The sequence below is a fragment of the Staurois parvus genome, unplaced genomic scaffold, assembly GCF_062004578.1.
Source record: "Staurois parvus isolate SC_StPar_1 unplaced genomic scaffold, SC_StPar_1.0 ptg000813l, whole genome shotgun sequence".
Taxonomy (NCBI): Eukaryota; Metazoa; Chordata; class Amphibia; order Anura; family Ranidae; genus Staurois; species Staurois parvus.
In genome coordinates, this window is record NW_028318609.1 from 2,409,576 (window position 1) to 2,435,638 (window position 26,063).

The following is a 26,063-nucleotide window of genomic DNA, read 5'->3' on the forward strand; positions in this document are numbered from 1 at the left end:
TCTCGATTAGCTAAATTTATACCAGATCATGACTCTCAGTGTTTTCGTGGCTGTTTGTGTACGAGGCTGCTTAAAAGTTGGCTCCAGCCCATGTAAAAAAAACAGTTTGGAGCCTTTCTAGGTATTGTGGGATACTACCAGAGGTTTGAGCCTAACTTTGTTACAATAGTAGCGACACTTACTGATCTTACTAAAAGGAACAAGTCAACCATGGTGAAATGGAGGTAGACTCAACAGCTGAAAACAGTATCATGTCAGGGTCCAGTGTCAACCATCCCCAAATTCAACCAAAAGTTTCTAGTACAAACAGATGATGTAATATAAGTGTTGTGCTCCACAGTAATTAATATTGCACTATATATAACTATTGTGACTAAATAGGGATAAATAAAATCCTTGATTCGAAGTATACATCATATAAATAAAATAAAACAAACTCAAAACAAAAGTCCATTGAGTGTGAATTCTGATATTTTGAAATATATCAGTAGAAAAAACAATAGTCCACACTGAGTAAACTGAAAAAAATTAACATTCAGTGTTCTCCTCTTTTTCCACCAGCACCAGTACTACCCGTCACCACAGTGCAGATACAATGTGGGCTTACCAGATTGAAAGACCCCTTATTGAGAGTGGTCATTAAACACTCTATATGTTCCACCAAGGAATCAACTCTCCTTACTAATCCAAATGATAATCTACAATACCGCCCCTGAGGTGTATAGAAAATTCATAATACATGATATGTACATGTAAAACAAGCAAATAGAATGCTCATCATAGTGTAAAACCACTTAAAAAGCCTTTTAATAGAATATAAAAGCTCAGCCCCGGAAGATGTCTGCTTGTGACAAAACATGTCAGGCAGAGCTACCCACGTGTTATCTTCGAGCACAAAAGAACCGGAACTTGTTGCTGTTTATGCCAGCTTGATGATTATTGATCTGCATACATATATCCTTTGTAAGTGCACTTTTATATCTTATCAAAGGCTTTTTATGTGGTTTTACAGTCTGGGGAGCATTCTCTTTGCTTGTTTTGCATGTAAATACCATCTATTATGAATTTGCTATACATCTGAGGAGTGGTATTATAGAATATTATTTGTATTAGTATGGAGAGCTTACACCTTGGTGGAGCATTTAATGACCACTCTGAATAAGGGGGTCTTTCAGTCTAGTAAGCCTGCATCTTATCTGCACTGTGATGATTGGTAGCACTGGTGCTGGTAGAAGAAGAAAACACTGAATGCTGATTTCTTTCAGTTTACTCACTGTGGACTATTGTTTTCTCCATTGATATATTTAAATGGTGTTCAATGGCAAATGCCAATTGAGCTCTATGGTGCGGAGAAGTGAGCACAGGGCCCACTAGAGGACGTTGGGCCCTCAGGCCAACCTCATGAAGTCTGTTTCTGATTGTTTGGTCAGAGATATTCACACCAGTGGCCTGCTGGAGGTCTTTTTGTAGGGCTCTGGCACTGCTCATCCTGTTCCTCCTTGCACAAAGAAGCAGATGCCGGTCCTGCTGGTGGGTTAAGGACCTTCTACGGCCCTGTCCAGCTCTCCTAGAGTAACTGCCTGTCTACTGCAATCTCCTCCATGCTCTTGAGACTGTGCTGTGAGACACAGCAAACCTTCTAGCAATGACACGTATTGCTGTGCCATCCAGGAGGAGTTGGACTGCCTGTGCAACCTTTGTAGGGTCCAGGTATCACCTCATGCTAGTGACACTGACCCTAGCCAAATGCAAAACTAGTTAAAAACAGTCAGAAAAGATGAGTAGGGAAAAAATGTCAGTGGTCTCCACCTGTAAAACCATTCCTGTTCTGGGGGTCGTCTCATTGTTGCCAATCTAATGCACATGTCATTAACTCCAAAGCAGCTGAAACTGATTAACAGCCCCCTCTGTTACACAACTGAATAGATCAATATCCCAATAGTTTAATTGACTTGATGCTATACTCTGATTAAAAAGTATTCCTTTATTTTTTTTTGAGTAGTGCATATCAGAATTTACTCTCTATGGACTTTTGTTTTGAGTTTTAGTTTTATTTATATGGTGTATACTTTGAATCACAAATTTTATTTATCCCAATTTAGTCACATTGATTATATATAGTACAATATTAATTACTGTGTAATTCAACCTTGTATATTACATAATTTTGCTAGTAGAAAGGATATCCTCTATTCTGTTTGCTGCTGACTGGTATTTTATGCACAAATAGATGCCTCCAATATTGGCCTGGAAACAATTTTTTTACAAGAATTTGATGGGGAAGAACATTCAGAAGCATATTTAGCCATAAGCTAACTCTTGAAGAGGGGAACTTTTCAGTAGTTGAAAGGGAGTTTCTGGCCATAAAGTGCCACTAGAATCATTGAGTCATTAATATTTGGACACAATTTGTTCCAACTTTTGTTCCAATTGATTAAAAACTATTTTTCAGTACAGTAAATGGCTTGGAACAAAGGGAACAAAGCAAGGGTCACAAAATTGTTTGTGGCTCTGAAAGACTTTAATTTTAAGGAAAAAATAACAAACATGTCTATACTTACCTGCTCTGTACAGTGGTTTTGAGCAGAGCAGCCTGGATCATCCTCTTCTTGGGTCCCCTGCAGGCTTTCCTGGCCCCTCCTTCCTGTTGGGTGTCCCAACAGCAAGCAGCTTGCTATGGGGCACCTGCTGCTCCAATGTGTCCATTCACACATGGAGCCACAGCTCGACCTCGTCCGCTCTCTCTTCTCATTGGCTCAGTGGATGTGATTGACAGCAGTGGGAGCCACTGGCTGGCTTCTGTCTCAGCCAATGAGAAGGAGTCCTGAGATAAGCGAGACCCTAGAGCACATCGCTGGATCAAGAGGGGGTTTAGGGGAGTATTAGGGGGGGCTGGGGGGGATGCTGCACACAGGTTTTTTTTACCTTCATGCATAGAATACATGAAGGTAAAAAATCGTAAGCCTTTAGAACCACTTTAAATGTTATGTAGAACCTGGAGGGTCAGAGGAGGAGGGTATGTGAGGCACTGGCTGGCAGGATTGGGGACAGTGTATATGTATTATATAGGATTCCCACATACATTGTTTTCTAAAAATCTTATGTTATTTTCTGGGTTTTGAAGCCTGGAGGTTTGATAAAGTTTTTGGTAAGATAAAGCCTGTTAGCCAAACCTCATTGTTAGTCTCAGCTGTCCACAAGCCCCTATATACTGTATGCGAGCTGACTGATGCTCACAGCTCTCTCTAGCCCTTTTTTCTGTAGGAGCCTGAGGCTGACTGCTGACAGAACACTATAAAAGGTAAAAGTGTTTCCTGTTAGATTTGTGGACTTGCTTAACAATAGTGAACCAGAAACCTGCTTGACCTGTTCCTGGATGTCCCTGCCTTATGCATATAATTTTATTTATTTATTTTTAAGACCATACATTTGCTTTTGATAAATATGTTTTGTACTGTCTATTTGTATTTGTGTGTGTTTTATAACATTTGACTGTGTCATTATGAGTTCTCTGCTTTTTATGCCACAGTAAAGTACCATGCCCAAGGCATAGGAATCACTGAGGTGCCTCCACCACAGGTCAAGGCTCAGACTGTCCTTGCGATTCCTCCTGATATAAACAACTATCCATTATCTATCTTTATTCGTTCTTATTTTAAGGTATGTTCTATTTTATAATGTTTTTTCTATACTTGTTAATTTACTATTTTGTGTTAGTAATAATACCATTGTCCACAGAAAAGAGCCTGGCATTTAACAGATGACCTGGCAGTATGGCACTCAAAACTGCAATCAAATTTCATAAAAGTAACAGGTTTTTATTATAAGCATTTGTTAAAAACATCACAATTAGATAGTGACAATGGATAAAAAGATGTAAAGGCAAATTTCATGTACTCGAATGCCAATAAGTTTCACAGTCACTGCCGCATCTTCAGGACTTCAAATTTCTTGCTGCATAAGTATAGTATAACATACAGGCAGATTTGCCACAAGTATATTTCACGTGGGTTTACAACATCGAGTAGTACTAATCAAGCTATCCCATAAGGGAAGAGGGAACACAACAAAAAGAGAAAGAAAGAAAAGAAAAAAAAAGGGGGGGGAAACACATCAACACAACAAATACCACAAAAACATCCAAAGGTGATAGGAAAAAGATGTCATAGACTGCTGGACTGTGGGGAGGCCAAAAAGGAACACCAAATGGAAGATGCAGTACACCCAGATGATTGTCAAACCCAGTATTGATATGGCACAACATTATAATCTTTCAAAGGTAAAGAGTAAGAAGGTAATCACTCAGCACCACTTCTATAAGTTGTGATGTTTTTAACAACTGTTTGTAATAAAAATCTGCCACTTTTATGAAAATTTGAATGGGAGTTTGAGTACCATATTGCCAGGTCATCCATTAAATGCCCAACATTTTTTCATTGTTTATGACATGGTCTGTAATAGTTAACCCTGGGTGGTTGACCTTCCAGTAGCTTGGCTGGTTAAGCATATTAGGGTTATTTCCCTTCTGTCCACACACACATATACATTTTTTTGGGGGGGAAGTTAGTGTTACATAATGATACCACTGTTTATGTGGCCAGCTGACACATATCATCAATATACTGCTGCTTTGACATTGTATGTTATGATAGTTTTCTATTAATCTCCTGTGTTTTAAATATATGTTCTCATAGGATCCTGTTCTTCCACCCTTGGGGCAGCCCTTGCAAAACCCCCTTACTCGTTTAACACAGAATGATCATGGAGTTGCTTTGGAATTGTACAAATTGGTGAGAGACTATTTAATTACTCTGTTTTGTGGTGTTATATCTGGTAAGTTACCTAAATTTACCTGTTCTTTTTAAAGGCCCTGCGGTTCATGGGAAACACCACAATGCCCCCTTGGCAGCAAAGGATTATGGGTAACTATATTGTGGAACGCTGCCTGAGGCAGCCATCACTGAAAGATGAACTTCTTTGTCAAGCAGCAAGTCTGACAGTGCAGAACAGCAATGAGGAACAGAACCAGAGGTCATGGCTACTTCTTTCTGGTCTGCTGAGCTGTATTATCCCTTCACCCACTTTAGAGAAGCCACTGCTAAAGTATGTAATTTAATCGAGTGGTGTACAAAAATTGTACTGGCTGTGATCCATCCACATTCTTTAATACACTTTTATATCTGCACAGGTATGTCTCTGATCAAGGCTTTGAAGGTTATAGGGCTATATGCCAGAGCAAAATGCTTCGTGCCAAGCAGAATAACGTTAGCGTCTTTCGCTCACATGCCCCTACTTTTCTGGAATGGACTGCCATTGAGAGAAAAGGGAAGATGGTCGTGGATGTGTTTACATTTAATGGTGAGATGACAATTTCTTTGTACTTACTTTCTAATTTAGGTGCTTCTAGGAACATGTCTGAACCCTATTCAGTCAACGCAACACACCCTAAAATAATACAATAGTGCTCTAAATAGTTGCTGCTAAAACAGTTAATGACTTCACAACACCTGTACCAGATTTGATAGCTACACTATATTGTTATTAGCTATAGGAACATGTGGCTCCGTCTTCGGCTCTTCTACATGTAATACATCTTAGCTCCCTAATGTACCATCACTTACTGCAGAACAAGAGCAAATAAAGTGAAAGGTGGAGTGTTTCACGACTCTCAAGGACTACTATTATTATTATTATACAGGATTTACATAGCGCCAACAGTTTTCGCAGCGCTTTACAAAATGAAGGTAGACATTACAGTTGCAATAGAATTTGGTACAAGAGGAAACAGAGAGCCCTGCTCGTTAGAGCTTACAATCCAGGACTAGATTTTTATTCTATTTTCTTTCTTTCCATCTTAGAGTCTTACTCTTCCTGCTACAGTATGTGGTTCAAATGTGTTCCCACTCCTTTTTTGCAATCTCCGTTGCATACAATAATGTATGAACCTCCTTATAATCAGTGGAGGGAAGGACCTTTAATAAATGAGCAGACATGGAAAAGTTGCAGTAATACACCACTGGAATCTAAGAGACACAAGAACCTTAAAACTGACATAATATTTGCTGAACAGGCCTTTTAATCTATTGTTTGTCAACATTATTATCCAATGGGTTATCCACTTATAGCAGCCAGTTTTCAACAAACTCCTCCCTAGTATGGCTGGCAGCTATCAAAGCCAGAGTTGTTTATAGCCCAAGGTGACATACTATTTGGCTTAGGGTATTAAGACACTGAAGGGGACTTTGGAAACATATGTAAGAAAAGTAAGAATCATAATTTAAATTCTATTTCTCCATATTTAATATCACAGAGGAAAAATATTCTGCAGAAGTGGATTCATGGACAACCGGAGAACAACTAGCAGGCTGGCTGCTGCAATCCAGGTATCTTTTTTATGTGTATATAGTATGTTTATGTTGTCTTTCTATGCCTTACCTTTGACACTTATAAAATATGCAACCGACTGGGGTGTTAGACCTACTTTAGCTCCTGAGATTATTTACTTATTTTCTTTTATCCTTTTCATTTTTGTTTTTTTTTTTATAACGAAGAGGTGCTGGGGAGAATCCTCGTGGCTGGTCTGTCTCCATTCTGGATGGTGATCAGTGGTTTGACCTATCAGGAGATGACTTTTTGCTTGATGTAATTGCTGAGATAGAAGACGGTGCTCCCTCCCAACCTTTTGCAACACCTGAATACCCTTTTGGAGATTTTGGTGACATCCCTGAACCTCCTCCAGACTTTGCTCCGCTGCTTCCACCAGGACACCCATCTTTCCCAGCACCTGGATTTCCTCCTGATCCTCCTTCTCTCCAGGCACCAAGAGCTCCACCTCTCCCTCCGCCCTTTCCTTCATCTTTTGGAAGGTGGGTAACTTTATGTTCTAATAGAAAAATATGCTTACTGCAGTCATTTTCTGCCTACTGTCAGTGATTACTTATCAAAGTTGTTACTAGTTAAAATCAATTAATACATTTTATACACTGCTAGTACAAGGACATCTTATATATCTTTATATACACTTCTCATACTCCCCTCACTCCTCCAACACCAGAAATTAGACTTCTTATGAATGCCAGGGCTGGATGCCAATGCTGGTTGCGTGTAAAAAATCCACCTACTGTTTAATGCATAAAAAACTACATTAAGTCACACTGCTGCGATGTAAAATCACACTTTTTGTGTTCAATTTCTGCATGATTTCAGGTGCGTTTTATGAACACTTTATTGCTACTTCTGAAGATTTTCAACGATTTCTTGCAATTTGCAGTGCAATTTCCATTGTATTCTATGTATGTGAAATCGCAACAAAGCTGAAGAAAAAGTAATGCAAAGTAGTAAGAACTACTTTAGAAATTGCGCTGCAGCAAATTGCACATTCATTAGACGTGATTTCAATTCGCAAATCACACCTTAAATCGCACAGGTATGACCAGGCACTAAGTTCTGTAAATATAAGCTTGGTGTATAGCTTTAAAACTATCCATGATCATTAGTAGAAGCAGTTTATAGGACCTACTCATTGACTGGAATTAAAAAGATTAAAAAGATTAAATGTGTTTATGAAATGAATGCATGGCATCAAGTGATGGCACTCAAACGACGTTAATACTGACATTTTAGATTTATCTCTAAGCAGATAAAAAAATTATGTCCTGTGCTTTATTGGTATGATTTCAGCACCTAGGTCATGGACTCTGCCACTGACAACAGTATAATATGTATTGATGGTATTCAGAGTGAAAGAGGCTTTGATTGATATTGAGGTGCACAGTACTCAGCCCACACTTCCCCAGTGAATTCATTGCTATGGGGTTATTATCACCGCAGAGACGTCTGTGCATTAGTCTTTTTCTCACATGAGCCAGACCTATGTCTGATGTACCCTGGAAGATGTACCATGAGACCCAAATATTTGCAAAGTTATTGAGTGATAAAAACATATGCATTTGGTCCATCGTGTATGTGCAGTTAGGATGGCATTGAATAAAGTGATATTAACCTCCTGTAATCTGCACTACAATAGCATTCTGACTTAGACTGAGGAAGGGAGGACAAGCTCTAAGTTCCACATTAGTCAGGAGTATGTGAGGTACAGATTGCAGAAGGCAATAGTCAGTCAGAAATGTACACTCACTGCACTTTATTAGGTACACCTGTTCAATTGCTTGATAACACAAATTGCTAATCAGCCAATCACATGGCAGCAACACATTTAGGCATGTAGACATGGTGAAGATGACTTGCTGAAGTTCAAACCGAGCATCAGAATGGGAAATAAAGGGGATTTAAGTGACTTTGAACATGGCATGGTTGTTGGTGCCAGACGAGCTAGTCTGAGTATTTGGAAAACTGCTGATCTGCTGGGATTTTCAAGCCCAACCATCTCTAGGGTTTACAGAGAATGGTCCGAAAAAGAGAAAAATTCCTGTGATTGTGGGCAAAATTGCCTTGTTGATGTTAGGGGTCAGAGAAGAATAGACAGACTGGTTCAAGATGATAGAAAGGCGTGCTCTTATTATTATTATTATTATTATAATAGAGGATTTATATAGCGCCAACAGTTTGCTCAGTGCTTTACAATGTGAGGGCAAACAGTACAGTTACAATACAATTGAATACAGGAGGAATCAGAGGGTCCTGCTCGTTAGAGCTTACAATCTAAAAATGCTATCATATCAATATGGACCAAAATCTCTGAGGAATGTTTCCAACACTTTGTGTGACACAAAGAATTAAGGCAGTTCTGAAGGCAAAAGGGGGCCCAACCCGGTACTAGCAAGGTCTACTTAATAAAGTGGCCAGTGAGTGTATAAGGTGCAAAGAATAGGTAGATGTGAGCGCCCAAAGAAACTAAATAAGAAAAGAAGCTGAATAAATTAAATTAAAAGCAGCCAAGCACAAGGTAACCAAGAAAACCTCAAAAAATAAAATAAAATGATGTACGGCGCTAAGATCAAAACAATGTCTATAAGTTAGCATATAAACAAAAAATACTGATTGTTGATAAATCATATAAGAGTTTATCAGGTGACTATGGTGCTCATTAATCATGCGTCTTCCTGGACCCGGTGGATGTGCATATAAGTGTATAAGCAATGCGCACTTACCAGAAAGTGCACGTAAATGCGTGTTAGTAATTAATTTTGATGTCATCAAATGGTCATCATGGGATGATGGTAGGAATCCTAAGCCTTTCCTCTATGGGTGGATGGATTCTGAGGTGTGGATTCACTGGTATCAAGGTCATCCAGAGTTCCCTTTTTATGGGATAGGTGGGTGCAGTCCTCTGTATCTAGTAGAGGCTCCCTCTCTGGATGTTAGGATGGCAGTGAATCAGAAACTCCTCCTATATGATGGCCCCAATAGTTGATTGTTTGCTTCAGTTGCGCTACCAGGGATTGAAGTACTCCAGGAAAACTCTTTTCATGCTGAACTAATCAAAATTACTGCAGCCGATCACATCTGAAAGTCAAATGGCTTTGTGTGCTATTGAGAAGGTGATTAGCTATACCTGATTGAGTCATTTGTAGAAAGGAGGTAATCCTTTTTCCAACTAAGTGATTCTGGTTTTTATTTTTTGTGACATGTTGGTGTTATATCTTTTGCTTGGATATTATACATTGCAAATATTCCTGGATAAAGCAAAAAACAGTATATGTACAGTATATTGTATACACATACAATAAAATGTATCATAATAGGCACAGAAGGTATTGTTCATTAGTAAACTGATTTATGTATTCTTTTATCTAATCACAACTTTTAGGACCCATTCACACCAGAAGGTAAAACTGAGAATGCATGCTTTTTTGCGCATTCTTGCAATTATCCGAATGTTGCGTTTAGGGCAGCTCAGTAATTTTAATGGGCAGTCCTGTGTGCAAGAAATGCACACAACGTTTACCTGCACCATTTTCAAAATCATACTGCACCAAACTGGTCATGTTTGCAGTGGAAATAGGAAGGTGAAGAGGGAAAAGGGAGGTAAATAGGGGGACATGGGAGTGATTAAGGGGACAAGGAGGCAAAGAGAGGAGAGAGGAAGTTTAAAGGAAGAAGGGAAGGTGAGGAGGGGGATATATAGGGTTATGAGGGGGATAGGAAGGTGAAGCGAACAGGAAGGTGAGGAGGAGGACAGGGCAGTGAAGGGAAGGATGGGAGTGAAGAGGGGAACAGGGGGTGAAGAGTTGGAAGGGGGGGTATTTGAAGTAGACTGCTTGAGCAAAAACACATTCTTAATGCAGAAAGGAAGTTGAGAGCAGTTTTTCAGCTAGGTGGTGCGGACACAGAAAGGGCTACACCTACCCCCTTCCACCAGTACACCTTACAGCACCCTCATCCCCCCTTTCTACCACACATACTGTCAGTGATGATTCTCATTGCAATCCCCACACCCAGTGCCCCCCACACCCCTCCTCCCAGCTCAACCATCTCTCAGAGGACCATGAAACACAGTGAGAAGCAATGACATCTATATGCCTGGCAAGGTTGGAGAAACCAGTTACCCATCGCTGGGCATATAGCAAGGCTGTAGCATCGAGAGTGGCACCCATACCATACACTGTGCAAAGTGACCTGATAGATCCGGTAAGCAGGAAAGCCTCTGACCAAGTATTCTCTGATACCTGCGCCACCTATAGCCCAACCCTACATGCTGGTTTGTTTCCTATAGCATGGTATCATACATATTTATACTTGTCAACTGAGATGCCTTACTCAAGTTGTCATTTCTGGGATACAACCAGGGATGCAGACATCACGGGACAAGTAGTTACGAAGTGTGACTATCCCAGCAAATCCAGGATACTTGGTAATTACAATGCCTTGAAAAAGTATTCATACCCCTCGAAATTTTCCACATTTTGTCATTGTAAAATCAAAGACATAAATGTATTTTATTGGGATTTTATGTGATAGAACAACACAAAGTGGCACATAATTGTGAAGTGGAAGGAAAATGATAAATGGTTTTCAAAATATTTTACAAATAAATATTTGAAAAGTTTGGCGTGAATTTGTATTCAGCCCCCTTTTACTCTGATACCCCTAACTAAAATCTAGTGCAACTGCCTTCAGAAGTCACCTAATTAGTAAATAGAGTCCAACTGTGTGTAATTTAATCTCACTATAAATACAGCTGTTATGTGAAGCCCTCAGTAGTTTGTTTAGAGAACATTAGTGAACAAACAGCAACATGAAGGCCAAGGAACACACCAGACAGGTCAGGGATAAAGTTGTGGAGAAGTTTAAAGCCGGGTTAGGTTATAAAAAAAATATCCCAAGCTTTGAACATTTCACTGAGCACTGTTCAATCCATCATCTGAAAATGGAAAGAGTATGGCACAACTACATACATACCAAGACATGGCCGTCCACCTAAACTGACAGGATGGGCAAGGAGAGCATTAATCAGAGAAGCAGCCAAGAGGCCCATTGTAACTCTGGAAGAGCTGCAGAGATCCACAGCTCAGGTGGGAGAATCTGTTCACAGGACAACTATTAGTCGTGCACTCCGCAAGTCTGGCCTTTATGGAAGAGTGGCAAGAAGAAAGCTATTGTTGAAAGAAAGCCATAAGAAGTCCTGTTTGCAGTTTTCAAGAAGCGATGTGGGGGACACAGCAAACATGTGAAAGAAGGTGCTCTGGTCAGATGACATTTTTGGTCTAAAAGGAAAACGCTATGTGTGGCAGTAAACTAACACTGCACATCACCCTGAACACACCATCCCCACCGTGGAACATGGTGGCGGCAGCATCATGTTGTAGGGATGCTTTTCTTCAGCAGGGACAGGGAAGCTGGTCAGAGTTGATGGGAAGATGGATGAAGCCAAATACAGGGTAATCTTAGAAGAAAACCTGTTAGGGTCTGTAAAAGACTTGAGACTGGGATGGATGTTCACCTTCCAGCAGGACAACGACCCTAAACATACAGCCAGATCTACAATGGAATAGTTTAGATCAAAGCATATTCATGTGTTAGAATGGCCCAGTCAAAGTTCAGACCTAAATCCAATTGAGAATTTGTGGCAAGACTTGAAAATTGTCATTCACAGACACTCTCCATCCAATCAGACAGAGCTTGAGCTATTTGGCAAAGAAGAATGGGCAAAAATGTCCCTCTCTAGATGTGCAAAGCTGGTAGAGACATCCCCAAAAAGATGTGCAGCTGTAATTGCAGCAAAAGATGGTTCTACAAAGTATTGATTCGGGGGAGCTGAATACAAATGCATGCTACACTTTTCACATATTTATATGTTAAAAATTTTTGAAAACCATTTATCATTTTCCTTCCTCTTTCAATTATGTGCCACTTTGTGTTGGTCTATCAGATCAAATCCCAATAAAATACATTTACGTTTTTGGTTGTAACATGACAAAATGTGGAAAATTTCAAGAGATATGAATACTTTTGCAAGGCACTGTATGCAGTGGAAAAGTGCCCCAATACATTGGTGGTCAGTGGAGAGTAGTTGAGGTTAACCCCATTTCTCAAGCCTCCTGATTGGTCACTAGGTAAACCTATCACATTAACAACTTTACAACCACGCTATAGCCGAATGACGGCTACAGCGTAGTTGTCCAGTTCTGGGAGGGCGTCATATGATGTCATCCTAGAACACGCCCTCCCGCATGCCCCCCAGTGGCGTGCACCTGGAGATCTCCATGATCGCTGTGTCCTTTTACCACATGATCAGCTGTGTCCAGTAAATACTGTTTACGGTTATCCGCAGCACTTTCCTCACCCTGTCACAGTGATAATCAGTGCCCTGCAGTTCCACCCAGCAGTGCCACTCACCAGTGCCCAGCAGTGTCACCTATCAGTGCTCCCCATCAGTGCCACTCATCAGTGCTGCCCAGCAGTTTCGCCCATCAGTGCCCAGCAGTGCCACCCATCAGTGCCGGCAGTTAGCGCCGCCCATTAGTGCTCATCTGTGCCACTTATCAGTGCCCATCAATGCCGCTTATCAGTGCCCATCAGTGCTGCATATCAGTGCAGCATTATCAATGCCTTCTCATCAATGCCTACCAGTGCTGCCTTATCAGTGCAGTCTATCAGTGCCCATCAGTGCTGCCTATCAGTGCTCATCAGTGCTGTCTATCAGCGCAGCCTCATCAATGCACATCAGTGAAGGAGAAAAATTGCCTGTTCGCTAAATTTTATAAACAAAGAAAAACTTTTTTTTTTTTAATTTTTTGCTCATTTTTGCTTATAGTGCAAAAAATAACACACAGAGTGGCCATTAAATACCACCAAAAGAACGCTTTATTTGTGTGAAAAAATGATAAAACTTTCATTTGGGTACAGTGTTGCATGACTGCGCAATTGTCATTTAACTAGTAGCCGACCGCAGATAGTCGAATAACGGCTGCACTGCGGCCGGCCAGTTCTGAGTGGACGTCATATGACGTCCCCCCAGAACGCGCTCTCCTACGCGCCCCAGGGGGCGCGCACCCGGCGATCTCCGTGATCGCTGTGTCCTACGGACACAGCTGATCACGTGATGTGGTAAAAGGCCAATCACAGCGGCCTTTTACCACCTGATCAGCGGTGTCCAATGACACGCTGATCAGAGGGAAATGCAAGTGCCGGTTCTCGGCTGCACTTTCCTCACGCTGTCAGATCGTGAGGAAAGTACTGCCGAGAACCGGCAGTTGTCAGAGCGAGGATCGGCACCGATCATCAGGGCACTGATGATCAGTGCCCTGATGATCGGTGCCCAGCAATGCCACCCGCAAGTTCTGCCCACCTGTGCCCAGCAGTGCACCCACTAACTCCGCCCACCTGTGCCCAGCAGATCACCCACCTGTGCCTAGCAGTGCACCCACCTGTGCCCAGCAGTGCATCCACCTGTGCCACTCTGCAGTGTCACACACCTGTGCCCAGAAGTGCCACCTACCTGTGCCCAGCAGTGCCACCCACCTGTGCCCACCCACCTGTGCCCACCAGTGCCACCCACATGTGCCCACCAGTGCCACCCACCTGTGCCCACCCACCAGTGCTGCCCACCAGTGCCACCCACCAGTGCAGCCCAGCAGTGCTGCCAGTCAGTGCCACCAGTCAGTGCCCAGCAGTTGTGCCAGTCAGTGCCGAGCAGTGATGCCAGTCAGTGCCGTCTATCAGTACCCATCATCAGTGTCACCTATCAGTGCCGCCTATCAGTGCTGCATATTAGTGCCGCCTATCCTTGCCACCTCATTAGTGCTGTCTATCAGTGCCGCCTATCCGTGCCACCTCATTAGTACTGCCTATCAGTGCCCTTTAGTGCTGCCTATCAGTGCCCATCAGTGCCGCCTATCAGTGCCCATCAGTGCTGCCTCATCAACGCACATCAGTGAAGGAGAAAAATTACCTGTTTGAAAAATTTTATAATAGAAACAAAGAAACTTTTTTTTTTTCCAAATTTTTTGCACCTTTTGTATTTATAGCGCAAAAAGTAAAGCGCCCAGTGGCGATTAAATACCACCAAAAGAAAGCTCTATTTGTGAGAAAAAAATGATCAAAATTTCATATGGGTACAATGTTGCATGACCGCGCAATTGTCAATCAAAATGCGGCAGCGCTGAAAGCTGAAAATTGGCCTGGTAAATAAGGGGGTATAAGTGCCTGGTAGGCAAGTGGTTAAAGTGTGACAGCGATGAAAGCTGAAAATTGGCCTGGGCACGAAGGGGGTAAAAGTGCCCAGTAGGCAAGTGGTTAAAGAACTTATAGTAAGTTTAGGAGGTAGAAGGGAGCTGGTCCAAACTAAACTGAATGCTGGTTCACACCAGAATGTTGTGCAGGAAAGGTGTGTTCCGTGCTCATTTAGTGCTGCAAGTGTCAATTCATTGTTAACGGCACCCCAAACACAGTGCAATTCCCTGCACCAGATAGCATAGTACTACAGTACCCATTTCAAATTAATAAGCTGCAAAATCATACTGTTCTGAATCCCACAAGGAAAGCGTGTTCCTGTGCGATTCAGGTGTGGACCGGCTCTTACACAGAAATAGAGGATATTCCTGAACATTGACATTTTTACTGGCAATGGGTTCACACTGTTTTCTGTGCGAATTCCGCACCGCATCATAATTGCACCCTGTTCATGTGAACCGCTGCGGGTGTGTGTGTTAACAACACCCCCAAAATTGGTGCGCTGTGCAGAATCAGATCGCATGGGTGTGAATACCCATGCGATCCAATTCTAGTGCGGACCAAAAAAAGGGTCCTGTACCTTTTTGGTATGGCTGCAATCGCACCGCACACAATTTGCATGTGATTTGCACATGCATGCGGTACGGATCCTGTGCGGATCACATGCGATATACCGCATATGTGTGAACCCAGCCTTAAGCCTGAAGGTCACCTCTGCTTATGCATGCTAGTATGATTGTTTGCAGATAAAGACTGGACTAAAAACATGTTTAGCTGTGTTTACGTTTTCTAAAATATCCATAATAAAAGGTAAGGTAGTGAAAATGATTGCCTTGCTGTCTTCACACTCACTGACCTAAAACAAGGGAAATGGCATTGGAAAATGGGAAAAAACAAAGGATAGATCCTAATCTTAACTCACAGAAGAAACTTGTGCATGTAAACATGGATCCTACCAAATGATTTATAATTTTTTTTTTCTCATTTATAGACCTGATCCTTCAATCCCCCCAGCTCCGACAATGCTGGCCCCTCCTTTACCAACTGGAGCAATGGAGCCAGGTGTAGATGAGATGTATTCAGTGAACATTACTGGAGGTATGTTTCTACATGCGCACATATGTGCATGAGGGGAATTGCATGGTGATTTTAGTGAATACCATTTACCAAAATGTATCTTTTTATGTTGCTTTTCTGTTTGTACTTTCTGTTTCTTACAGACTTGGTTTCATTTCGTATATAAATGTGTGGGTTTCTATATGACAAAAAATGCAATGATCTTCCCTGCTGACTGATTGCCAATTAAGTCAGAGTGTATTAACAGACTGAGAAGCCCAGTATATTGAGATGAACTGTAAAGCACAATCACTGTGCAGCACTGCTATGCAGATAGGATACCTTTTATATATAAGTAGAAAATATGAAAACCTCCATGCACATCTATAAACTATTTACAGAACCTATAAGACCAAGTAAAGGTGCAGCGCTAAGATCAATATAAACTCTAAAATACAATAAAGTGCAATGTATCCAAAACTTATAAACCAGCAGGAAACAATGGTTATGTTACTCTTCAACTTTTGTCTTTAAAGTAAAGATAGTGCTAATTAAGGTGACACGTAAATCAGTGCTGGCAGATATATAAAGTGACACAGTGTAAATAATCCTCCTTAAAGTGATTAATAGTGACAGTGAAGTCCACATATATTAATAAACGTGAAGTTCCAATATGAGATCTCAGATAAAGGTGATCCTCTTTCTATCTTCTGGTGATATATAAAAATAATAGAATTGCGCACTCACCAGATGCGCAATAACATCACGCATTTGAGAACACAATTTTTCAGTAGATCAGCTGGATCCTCTTATGGACATCTATACCCTGGTATGGACTCCCCTCTGGATCATCAGTGGAATGCAGCACCTCTCACCTCCTCCGTAGGCAAGGTGTGTTCTCTGCACACTGATTACCTGAGCTCCGCGGATCAATCAATGTGCAGAGAACACACCTTGCCTTGCGCTGTCCCGGGTCACCGACTCCGTGTGACACTATACAGCAGTATCACGCTATTCTGGCATCCTTTTTTGGAGCCTAACCACCCACAGAGCCATCTAAGGAGGAGGTGAGAGGTGCTGCATTCCACTGATGATCCAGAGGGGAGTCCATACCAGGGTATAGATGTCCATAAGAGGATCCAGCTGACCTACTGAGAAATTGTGTTCTCAAATGCGTGATGTTATTGCGCATCTGGTGAGTGCGCAATTCCATTATTTCTATATATCATCAGAAGATAGAAAGAGGATCACCTTTATCTGAGATCTCATATTGGAACAACATGTTTATTAATATATGTGGACTTCACTGTCACTTTATCGGCACTATTAATCACTTTAAGGAGGATTATTTACACTGTGTCACTTTACATATCTGCCAGCACTGATTTACTTGTCACCTTCATTAGCACTATCTTCACTTTAAAGACAAAAGTTGAAGAGTAACATAACCATTGTTTCCTGCTGGTTTATATGTTTTGGATACATTGCACTTTATTGTATTTTAGAGTTCCTCCCTCCTAGATTGTAAGCTCGAAGGAGCAGGGCCCTCGAACCCCTCGTGTATTTTGTTACTGTATTGTCTCATGTACTGTCCCCCACTATATTGTACAGCGCTGAGCAAACCTTTTGGCGCTATATAAATACTGTATAATAATAATATTGATCTTTGCAGTGCACCTTTACTTCGTCTTATTGGTCTCAGCAGGTTTTTGGTACCTTTTTGTGGTGTTACAGCAGCTCACCTATAGCGCTCACTTTTGTGTTTTATGCTTATTTACAGAACCTAAAAAACAAATTAACGAGCATTAAGATTATTTACACCAACCATGTGTATGATTAAAAAAAAATACTTAGTTTAACTTAATTTGTTTTTGCAGTCCTCACATGACATTTGAAATTACAAACTATAAACCTTAGCGCATACTGATATAATTCTGTACATTTAATTAGTGTTTATCCAAAAGAAAACTTATGTAAGACTACAGATTCTCAAATAACTTGACCAAATTATACATTTAGGGCTTGTTTACACTTTTAATGCACTCTGGATACAAATCAAAGCACCTCTCATTAAAAAAAATGGTTACCTTACAGTCTTTAAACATAAAATATGCAGCGCTAAAAGCTAGATAATAAATTCTAAAATACAGTATACATGATATACATAAGCAGATGAGCAATAAGAGGCTTGGTGCAGAGACCAATAATGTGAAAATATGCTAGATATCCTGAAGACAAAGCAAAGTGTATATGGTGACAATGGTGCCAAAGTCAATCTATCCATTGGAGTTTGCAAAATAATAGGAGAAATCCATCACATCTGTGGTATAGAGAATGAATGTTGATTGCACTAACCAGAACCATTGGAGTAAATAAGACCTACTCCTGGTTACTGGATCTGAGACACTGCAACATGAATGGTCATCAGGTCAGCAACCTCCAGGTACTCTGTGTCATCTCCTGGTATTCCGTCATCAGCCACCAGAGGGATGTTACACTCTCTCTTATATCAGGAATCACCTCCCGTCATCAGCCACCAGGGGGATGTTGCACACTCTCATGTGTCAGGAATCACCTTGGGGGGGCTCGTAGCATAAACAAGCCCAGGAGAGAGGTATCTGATAGTGTAGTATTTTTATTTCAAAAGGCGTAATAAAAACAAGTATTCAACTTACATAAAATTCCAAAGATGGCTGCCGGTCAGACATAGGGACCTTGTGGGCTAAGGTCACTGTGTGAGGGGGGGCACCTCCCATCTCCTCATCATTAAAAAAAATAAATAAATGCACATCTTTTTTGCAGGTAAAAGAGTGTGCATTATTTTTTTTATTAGGTGTCTGTAATGCATTGCACCCGCGATCAGCAAATCACGGTTGCAATGCAAAGCTCCCGCAGACTGTCAGTGTAAGCTGTCTGCCCGTACCTCATACAGGCAGGCAGATACACAACAGGAACCATCATTGAACTTCCTAGAGCATCCACCATTGCTCTGGTAGTTCATTGAAACTTACAGGCCATCAGCTGCAAAGACTGACGGTATTTGTAGTTTTCCTATTCACAGAAGTCTGTGAATGAATGATGCATTTTATTTTTTAATTGTGACAGCAAGTTCAGGGAGAAGATTCCACTGTCACTAGAGGTGGTAGATTGGGGAGAGGGTGCAGCAGTGGGAACATGTTACCTATTGTTAACAAAGCTGTAAAGGATCTTTAAAACAAGCCAATCCTAATGTCTCTAGCTTTGCTTATTCAATCTCAAAGTATGATTTCCATTGCTCTCTAGGGCCTCATTCACACAGGCAGTGAGGTCCATAGTCCATGAATGCAGCATGTGTTTGTGCAGCTTGAGCTGACAGGTGCTGCAGGCAACCCATTCAAGTCTACGAAGATGCTGCAGCTGTGCAGGCACAGTCGTTGATTCCTATATGATAGACATAGGGGTGAGCAGTCCTGAACGCAAACAGTGTGCATTTAGGGACGCTCTCCCACACGTCTGGCTGGCTGTGTCCATGCAGCTTTTTGTCCCCAAAGAATTGAATGTGCTGCCTGCACGTAGCACCCGATGGCTCAAAAGGCATAAACAAAAGGCCCATTCATGGCCTACGAGCAGGGGCGTATGGACAGAGGTATCTATTGCGACATGGACCCAAGCTCCAGGGGGGCCTGTGCAGCCCCCTGTACACCTGGATAGGAGGGGAAATAGGGGCGGCATATAGAGGAACTGATGTCCTCCATCTTCTATGGAGGGGATCGGTTCCTCTACATGCCACGCTTCCTATCTACCTCCTGGGATCGGGCTCCTGTGTACTCCCCCATTCTCTCCTTGCCTCTTCTGCCGGCTGCTCCATGGGATGCCTTCAGGATGGAGAGTGGGGAAGGGGCTAATAAATGTGTAATTTACCAGCCCCTTCCTTGTCCTAATGAATAGAGTCAAAGATCTGTACCGATCACTGCGTTTACTATGCTTCAGTTTATGAATGAACGGGAAGCTCTGCACAGAGCTATTCCTGTCCATTCATTCTGCGCAGCTGGGGCTGCAGATAAAATTTACTGAGGGCTGTGTCCTCAGGCCTGGTTCACACTACATGCGTTTCAGTTGCGTTTTTTCTGCATCCAAAATGCATACAAAGTAGGGTATATGGTTGTCAATGTCATAGTTCACATCAGTGCTTGCAGTGCCAGTGCGTTCCGGGTGCAGAAAAAAAAAAGAGCAGGCTGCATTTTTCCTGCACAGAACTGTATTGGAACGCGGTAAAACACATAAAAAAACTGAAATGCATAAAAAACACACTGTTACGCGTCAAAAACACATCAAAAACTCTCCAAAAATGTGTCAAAGATGCGCATGCAAAAACGCATCCAGAATGCATCTGGACTGCATTTCTATAGTGTGAACCAGCCCTCAATGTCTTTTCTCTGTCTCAAAGGTGAAACATAAGAGGTCTGTTTAGACTCCTGTTATATCACCCCAACAGGGCTTCTAAAAATGTGTAAAAATGAAATTGTTAAAAAAAAAAAAATTGTAAAATAGAATAAAAAAATAAAATATAAATAAAAAACTACTGACACCACTGGTGGAACTACCAGGGTCGCATGGCCCTGACATTCTGCCACTATAGGGGGCCCCGGCCGGGGATAAGTTTTCTGTGCAACTGTTCATGCAAATTTGATGAGACTTCACAGAACTGTATGTCAAGAACAAGTGAACAAGAGAATTCACATTATATTCTGACTTAAGTGCGATTTCAGCCCCATAGAGTAGCATCAGCATAGGTAGGAAACATTCCTATGCGACTTTGATGGATCAGTGGGTTGTTTTCTAACCCTCACCTCTGCTCCCTCATCCTTGCTGCCTAAAACCTAGGTTCACACTTAAATGGTTTTCATCCTCCCTTTTATTGATCGATCCTTCCTTTTATCGAACAATCTTTCATTCAATCGATCGATCCTTCAATTGATTGATCGAAAGAAGGGGTCGATTGATCCTTCCTTTGATCAAAATAAGGGACGGTCAGGAGGAAGGAAGAGTCAGTCACTTGGTCAAAGGAAGGGTCAGTCGATTGGTCAAAGGAAGGGTCAGTTGATCAGTCAAAGGAAAGGTCAGTCGATTAAAGGAAAGATCAATCGAAGGAAGGGTCCAGAATAACAGCTGTATCATAATCCATGGATGACCAGGGAGGAGAGGTGAGGGTTAAAAAACCCACGGAATCCTTCAAAGTCACACTGGAATGCTTCTTATATACAGTATGCTGATGTGACATCTGGGAGATAACATAGAAGTCTATGGGGTTGAAATCGCACTGAAGTCCACCAGGAACCGTTTCCATAATCACACTGTGCTAATTGGATTAGAAGGCACCATTAAATATAATGCGATTTTCCTTGTCATGCGATTCTGTAAACCGGGGCTTAAGAACTTCCCATAGGTGTGTTATGTTTTTGATGTGTTTATGATGCGGTTTCTATTCATTTCAATGGAGGGTTGCATTTTTGGTGCATTTTTTTACTGGACTAAACATGCACCAAAAATGCAGCAAGCAGGATTTTTTAAACTGAAGCTGAAGAACAACAGACCAGTGTAAAGAGAGCTACATAGGATTTAAATGGATGCAGTTTTCTTCTGCTTTTCTTCTGCTTTTTTTAACTGACGAACGCACCAAAATTAGATCAGTGTGAAAGCAACCTTATTCAGTGTTAAACTGACACCCCTAACACAATGTTCCTTGTGTCAGGGAAGTGCAGGGAGGATGACACAAGCACTGTAAATCATACATCCATCTCCTTGAAGCATTGTGGGCGGAGCTTGAAGCGCAAACTGGATATCAGCTTCTACAGCTCCTTGAACAATAGGATACAGTGCTATATGCAGGGCCGTCTATAATATTGATTGGATCCTAGGCAAACATTCTCCCCCCACCTTCCCCCACACACACATTCGCTCTTGTTCTGAGACATACAATAAATAGCAGCTAGACTCAATATCAGTTTACTGCAGCAGATCAGGCAGCGACTGCGATTGGCTGCCGGAGGTTACAGCATATCATTACTGCTCACTGACTGGTTGCTCGAAGTTACTGTACATCATTACTGCTAACTGATTGGTTACTAGAGGTTATACGCAAATCATTATTGCTCACTGATTGGTTGCTAGAGATTACAGCAGATCACCACGGTTCACTGATTGGCTGCTAAAGGTTACTGCACATATTACTACTCACTGATTGGTTGCTAGAGGTTACTGCATATTATTACTGCTCACTGATTGGTTGATATTGGCTATTGTGCATCAATACCACTTATTGCTAGAGATTACAGCACATCATTACAGCTCACAGATTGGTTGTTAGAGGTTACAGTACCTAATTAATTCTCACTGATTGATTGCTGAAGGTTATAGGACATCATCTTCTCACTTTCTGCACACCATGGACTGAGAAGGTGAGGGGACCCACCAATAGACAGAAAACTTTTAGGGATCCTAGGACTCCTGGGATCAGTGGCAGCAATGTTTTATTAACAACACTATGAAAAAAACATTGTCTCATATTTGCTCTTCTTACAGGACCCCAAAGAATGGAGAACTACGTAGATCAGCTTTTCAATCCAGTGCTATCATCACCATCAGTGAGTACCACTTTCATCATAATTACTTTACCCTCAAGGACCCTTGCACACAAGGTGTTTAGCCTGTCTAGTTTAGTGCACCCAGGAGGCACAGGTGCAGTGTCCAGCACCACTATCTGTAGCCTTTCAAAGTCTATGGCAGGCTGAAATACACTGCAGCCAGACGAGGATGATCGCTGTACCGAGTGGTATACCTGTATTGCAGGCTTACATCCCTAAATGCATATGGTACTATGCATTCAGCTCTGTCCAGCCGCAGTGTATTTCAGCCTGCCATAGACTTGGATAGGCTGCAGGCAGTAGGGTTGGACACTTCATCTGTGCTTCCCGAGAGCACTGAGCCAGCAGGATTGGATGCCAAAGTGTATACATAGCAAAGGTTTGGAATATTGAAGGGACAGGATAAAACCCCTGTCAATTTATTTTTAGTGCCGGTACTGTCCACTTTGGGGTGATTTCACTTCACTTTCGGTCTTGGAACTTGAAAAAGTCATGAGAGAAAATCAATACAAACATAGGGGTATTTCCTTCTTAGACAGTTGTCAAACATGAATCCCAAGTCGACCCTGTCAAAAGCATCTTCGGCGTCGATGGACAGGAATATTGTTGGCTGTTTCTCTGTCTTTGCTCTTTGCAAAAGGAGCAATGATTTTAAGCCATTGTCCCTCCCTTCTCTTCCAGGGATGAATCCCACCTAATCCAGATGTATCTACTCCAGCATCAACTCCTTCAGTCTAGTTGCCAATACCTTAGTGTACAATTTTATGTTAATGTTTAATGAGGATATGGGCCTATAACTAGCAAACTGTGAGCTATCCTTCCCTTCTTTAAGTATGATAGGTATACTGTATATGCTTGCAGTGATTCATCCATTTTCAAACTCTCTCCTACTGCATTCATATATCCACACATTTTAGGGACCAGAAGATCTCTAAATTTTTTTAAAATAGCCCACAGTATATTCGTCGGGGCCAGGACTTTTTCCTGCAGCCGTATTCTTTAGGGCCAAGGTGATTTCTTCCGGGGTGATAGTTCTTTCTAGGACCTCTAATTTTTCTTCTGATATTCTTGGCATCCCACCTCATTTAAATATTTCTGCCTTTTTCTCTTTTTTTCATCCTCCATTTCTTTTTGATTTCTGTCGCTCACATCATACAGCCTGCTATAATATTTTTGGAACATAATAGCAATATCAGTGGTGGAGTACACCATTTCTCCTTTTCCATCTTTAATTTTTTCTATAAAAGTTTTAGCTTTCTTTTCCTTTAGTCTCCTCATTAAGTATTTTCATGGTCTGTTCCCCCACTGATATCTTTCTTTTGAGACCCTTTTAGGTATCATTCTCAACTCCTGTTCCATAAGATCTTTTAATTGTTCTCTTTTAAAAATTATCTTGTGATGTATATCTGTACCTATCTTCTTTTTATGTAACTGTTCTAACTTATGGAGCTCCTCCATCACCATCTTTATTGTTTTCCCCAGTTCTATCTTTTTTTATGCTTGTCACAGCTACTTCCCCTGCTTCCCCCCGTCAGGATGACCTTCCCCCCCTGCTGTCTCCTGTCCTGCCGTGGCTCTTTGAAGCCAAGCCGTGCAGGACGAGAGGCGCGGCCCCTCTCACCTCTGCCACTATCTTGTCCCCATCCGGGGAGGCCTGAGGAGACGGGATAGCAAGGTTCACACCTCTCTATGGAGAGGTGTGAGCCTTCTGCAGAGATGAGAGGAATCACAGCAACAAGCTGATGCCGCACGATCCCTGTCATCCACAGCGCGGGCACGGGAAGTTCCCGCACTTGCGGATGTCCCTGGACAAAGGTCGCGCTCACGAGAAGCGCGGCCCGTGTCCAGGGAGCTTGCCTCGTTGCTGGGCGACGAGGCACACCGCCCCCAGCCCGCCCCCAGTTGCCAGGACAACCGGAGAGCGTCCTGCATCAGCTTAAGAGGCTGATGGCAGGCTCTCCGATCATCCATTCTGCTGTGCAGTCACGGAGGGAGCCCAGCTGCGGTGGGACCCTCATTACCAGACTCTGCCTGAGACCCCAAAGGCTAGGGGGAGATCGCCCACACCTGCCTGAGACCCCAAGCTAAGGGGAGATTACCTGCTACCTGCCTGAGACCCCAGCTGAGGGGAGATTACCTGCCAGCTGCCTGAGACCCCCAAGCCTAGGGGGAGATTGCCTGCCAGCCTGCCGGAGACCCCCAGCCCAGGGGTAGATTGCCTGATGCCTGAGACCCCAGTCCAAAGGGGGGGAGATCGCACAAGCCAGCCTGCCTGAGGCCCCAGCGAAGGGGGAAGACCGCACAAGCCAGCCTGCCTGAGACCCCCAGCCCCAAAGCGAGAGACCCCTCGCCTGTCCCGGATCTCCAACAGGTACCTGTGTCTTACTTTCTTATCCCTGGGAGACCGGAAAAGAAAAGTCCCTTTTTAATTTTCTTCTAGTGACTTTTACAGCCCCTATTATGTTGCTTTGGGAGCAAGAGTGAAGCCTCTTGTGGTCTAGTTTCTTTTTTTTCAGTATTTGAATTGTTTGTGTACATTTCCATTTCTGTGTCACTTTGATGCTTGTTTTCATGTATATATATATTCACTGTACTCCACAAGTGCACTTTCCTTTGCACAAGCATCCCATTTTGCATGTTTTTATTTTGGGATGTGCTCATAGACGTAGCTTCCAAAAGTTTTTAGATGGTTCAAATTTGGGGCTTTTCCATTTCACAGTTCATGGGGTTTTCCTGGTAGTCGGTTTTGGAGATAGCATGCGGTCATAATTGCCTCCCCCAAGTACAGTTGGCATATCTGCATCAAACAGCATGGTTCTTCCACTCTCACATATAGTACAGTTCATTCTTTCTGCAACCCAGTTTTGCAACCCAGTTTTGTTCTAGGTTGTGTGGTATAGTAGTTTGAAATATTATGCCATGCTTTCTGAGAATCGTCTTTGTGCTATCACCTCATTTCCATTCATTCATTTCCATTGTCTGTGCCAAATACACTCAGCATTCTACCAAATTTGTTGCTTACTTTAGCGAAATACATTCAAGTTTATCTGGTACTTCACTTTTGTTGTGTAACAGATATAGTGTAGTATACCTGGAGTAGTGAGAAATACCTCTTCTTTCCTGGAGTTGATTTTTCCATTGGACCGCAAAGATCTGAATGAAATAATTAAAGGGGTATTTTAGCTCAGCTGTTACTCTGTGTTTGAAAGGCTTTTCTTGTATTGTTTCCTTTTATACAGCTGGTGCATTTCATTGTTTGATCACAAGGACTAATTTGTGTTCCACTTGCATAGTCATTCTCAGTTAATTTCTTTATTATGTCAGGACTTCTGTGCCCAAGTCATTTGTGCCATGTGTAAATGCAGTTTGAATGTTTTTCCTCCTTGGCAGTATTGACCACCTAATTGCAGTTCAGCTGATACAGTTCATCATCTAGATGTGCATCAAGTGCTGTTAAAAGTGTTTCATAACTTTCTGGTAAACCACTAAGTAATAGTGCTGCCACATGACAATCTTTTACTTCTTCTCCTATTCCTCTCAGGTGTTCAACCATTTCCAAGGTTTGCCTTATGTAATCTTGCATAACCTGGCCTTTCATCAGCTTGGTTTGGTATAACTTTCTAATCAAATACAGTTTATTGCTGAGATTACTTTTTTCATGCACCCTTTGTAATTCTTCCCACATTTCTTTAGGAGTTTCACACTTACACGTATGTATGATTTGATCATCTTCTATGCTAAGAGAGATTA

General features: G+C 42.0%; 1 protein-coding gene across 1 annotated transcript in view; it reads left to right on the forward strand.

Moving 5' to 3' along the window:
• Positions 1–26,063, forward strand: part of MYO15B (myosin XVB) — a 205,917-nt gene that overhangs the window by 22,877 nt on the left and 156,977 nt on the right. The window contains exons 4-11 of the mRNA XM_089654889.1: positions 3,530–3,660; positions 4,695–4,790; positions 4,868–5,103; positions 5,189–5,358; positions 6,311–6,383; positions 6,552–6,866; positions 15,626–15,732; positions 22,252–22,313. Of these exons, the coding sequence (XP_089511015.1) occupies positions 3,530–3,660; positions 4,695–4,790; positions 4,868–5,103; positions 5,189–5,358; positions 6,311–6,383; positions 6,552–6,866; positions 15,626–15,732; positions 22,252–22,313 (1,190 nt within the window). The remainder of the gene's footprint in view (positions 1–3,529; positions 3,661–4,694; positions 4,791–4,867; positions 5,104–5,188; positions 5,359–6,310; positions 6,384–6,551; positions 6,867–15,625; positions 15,733–22,251; positions 22,314–26,063) is intronic.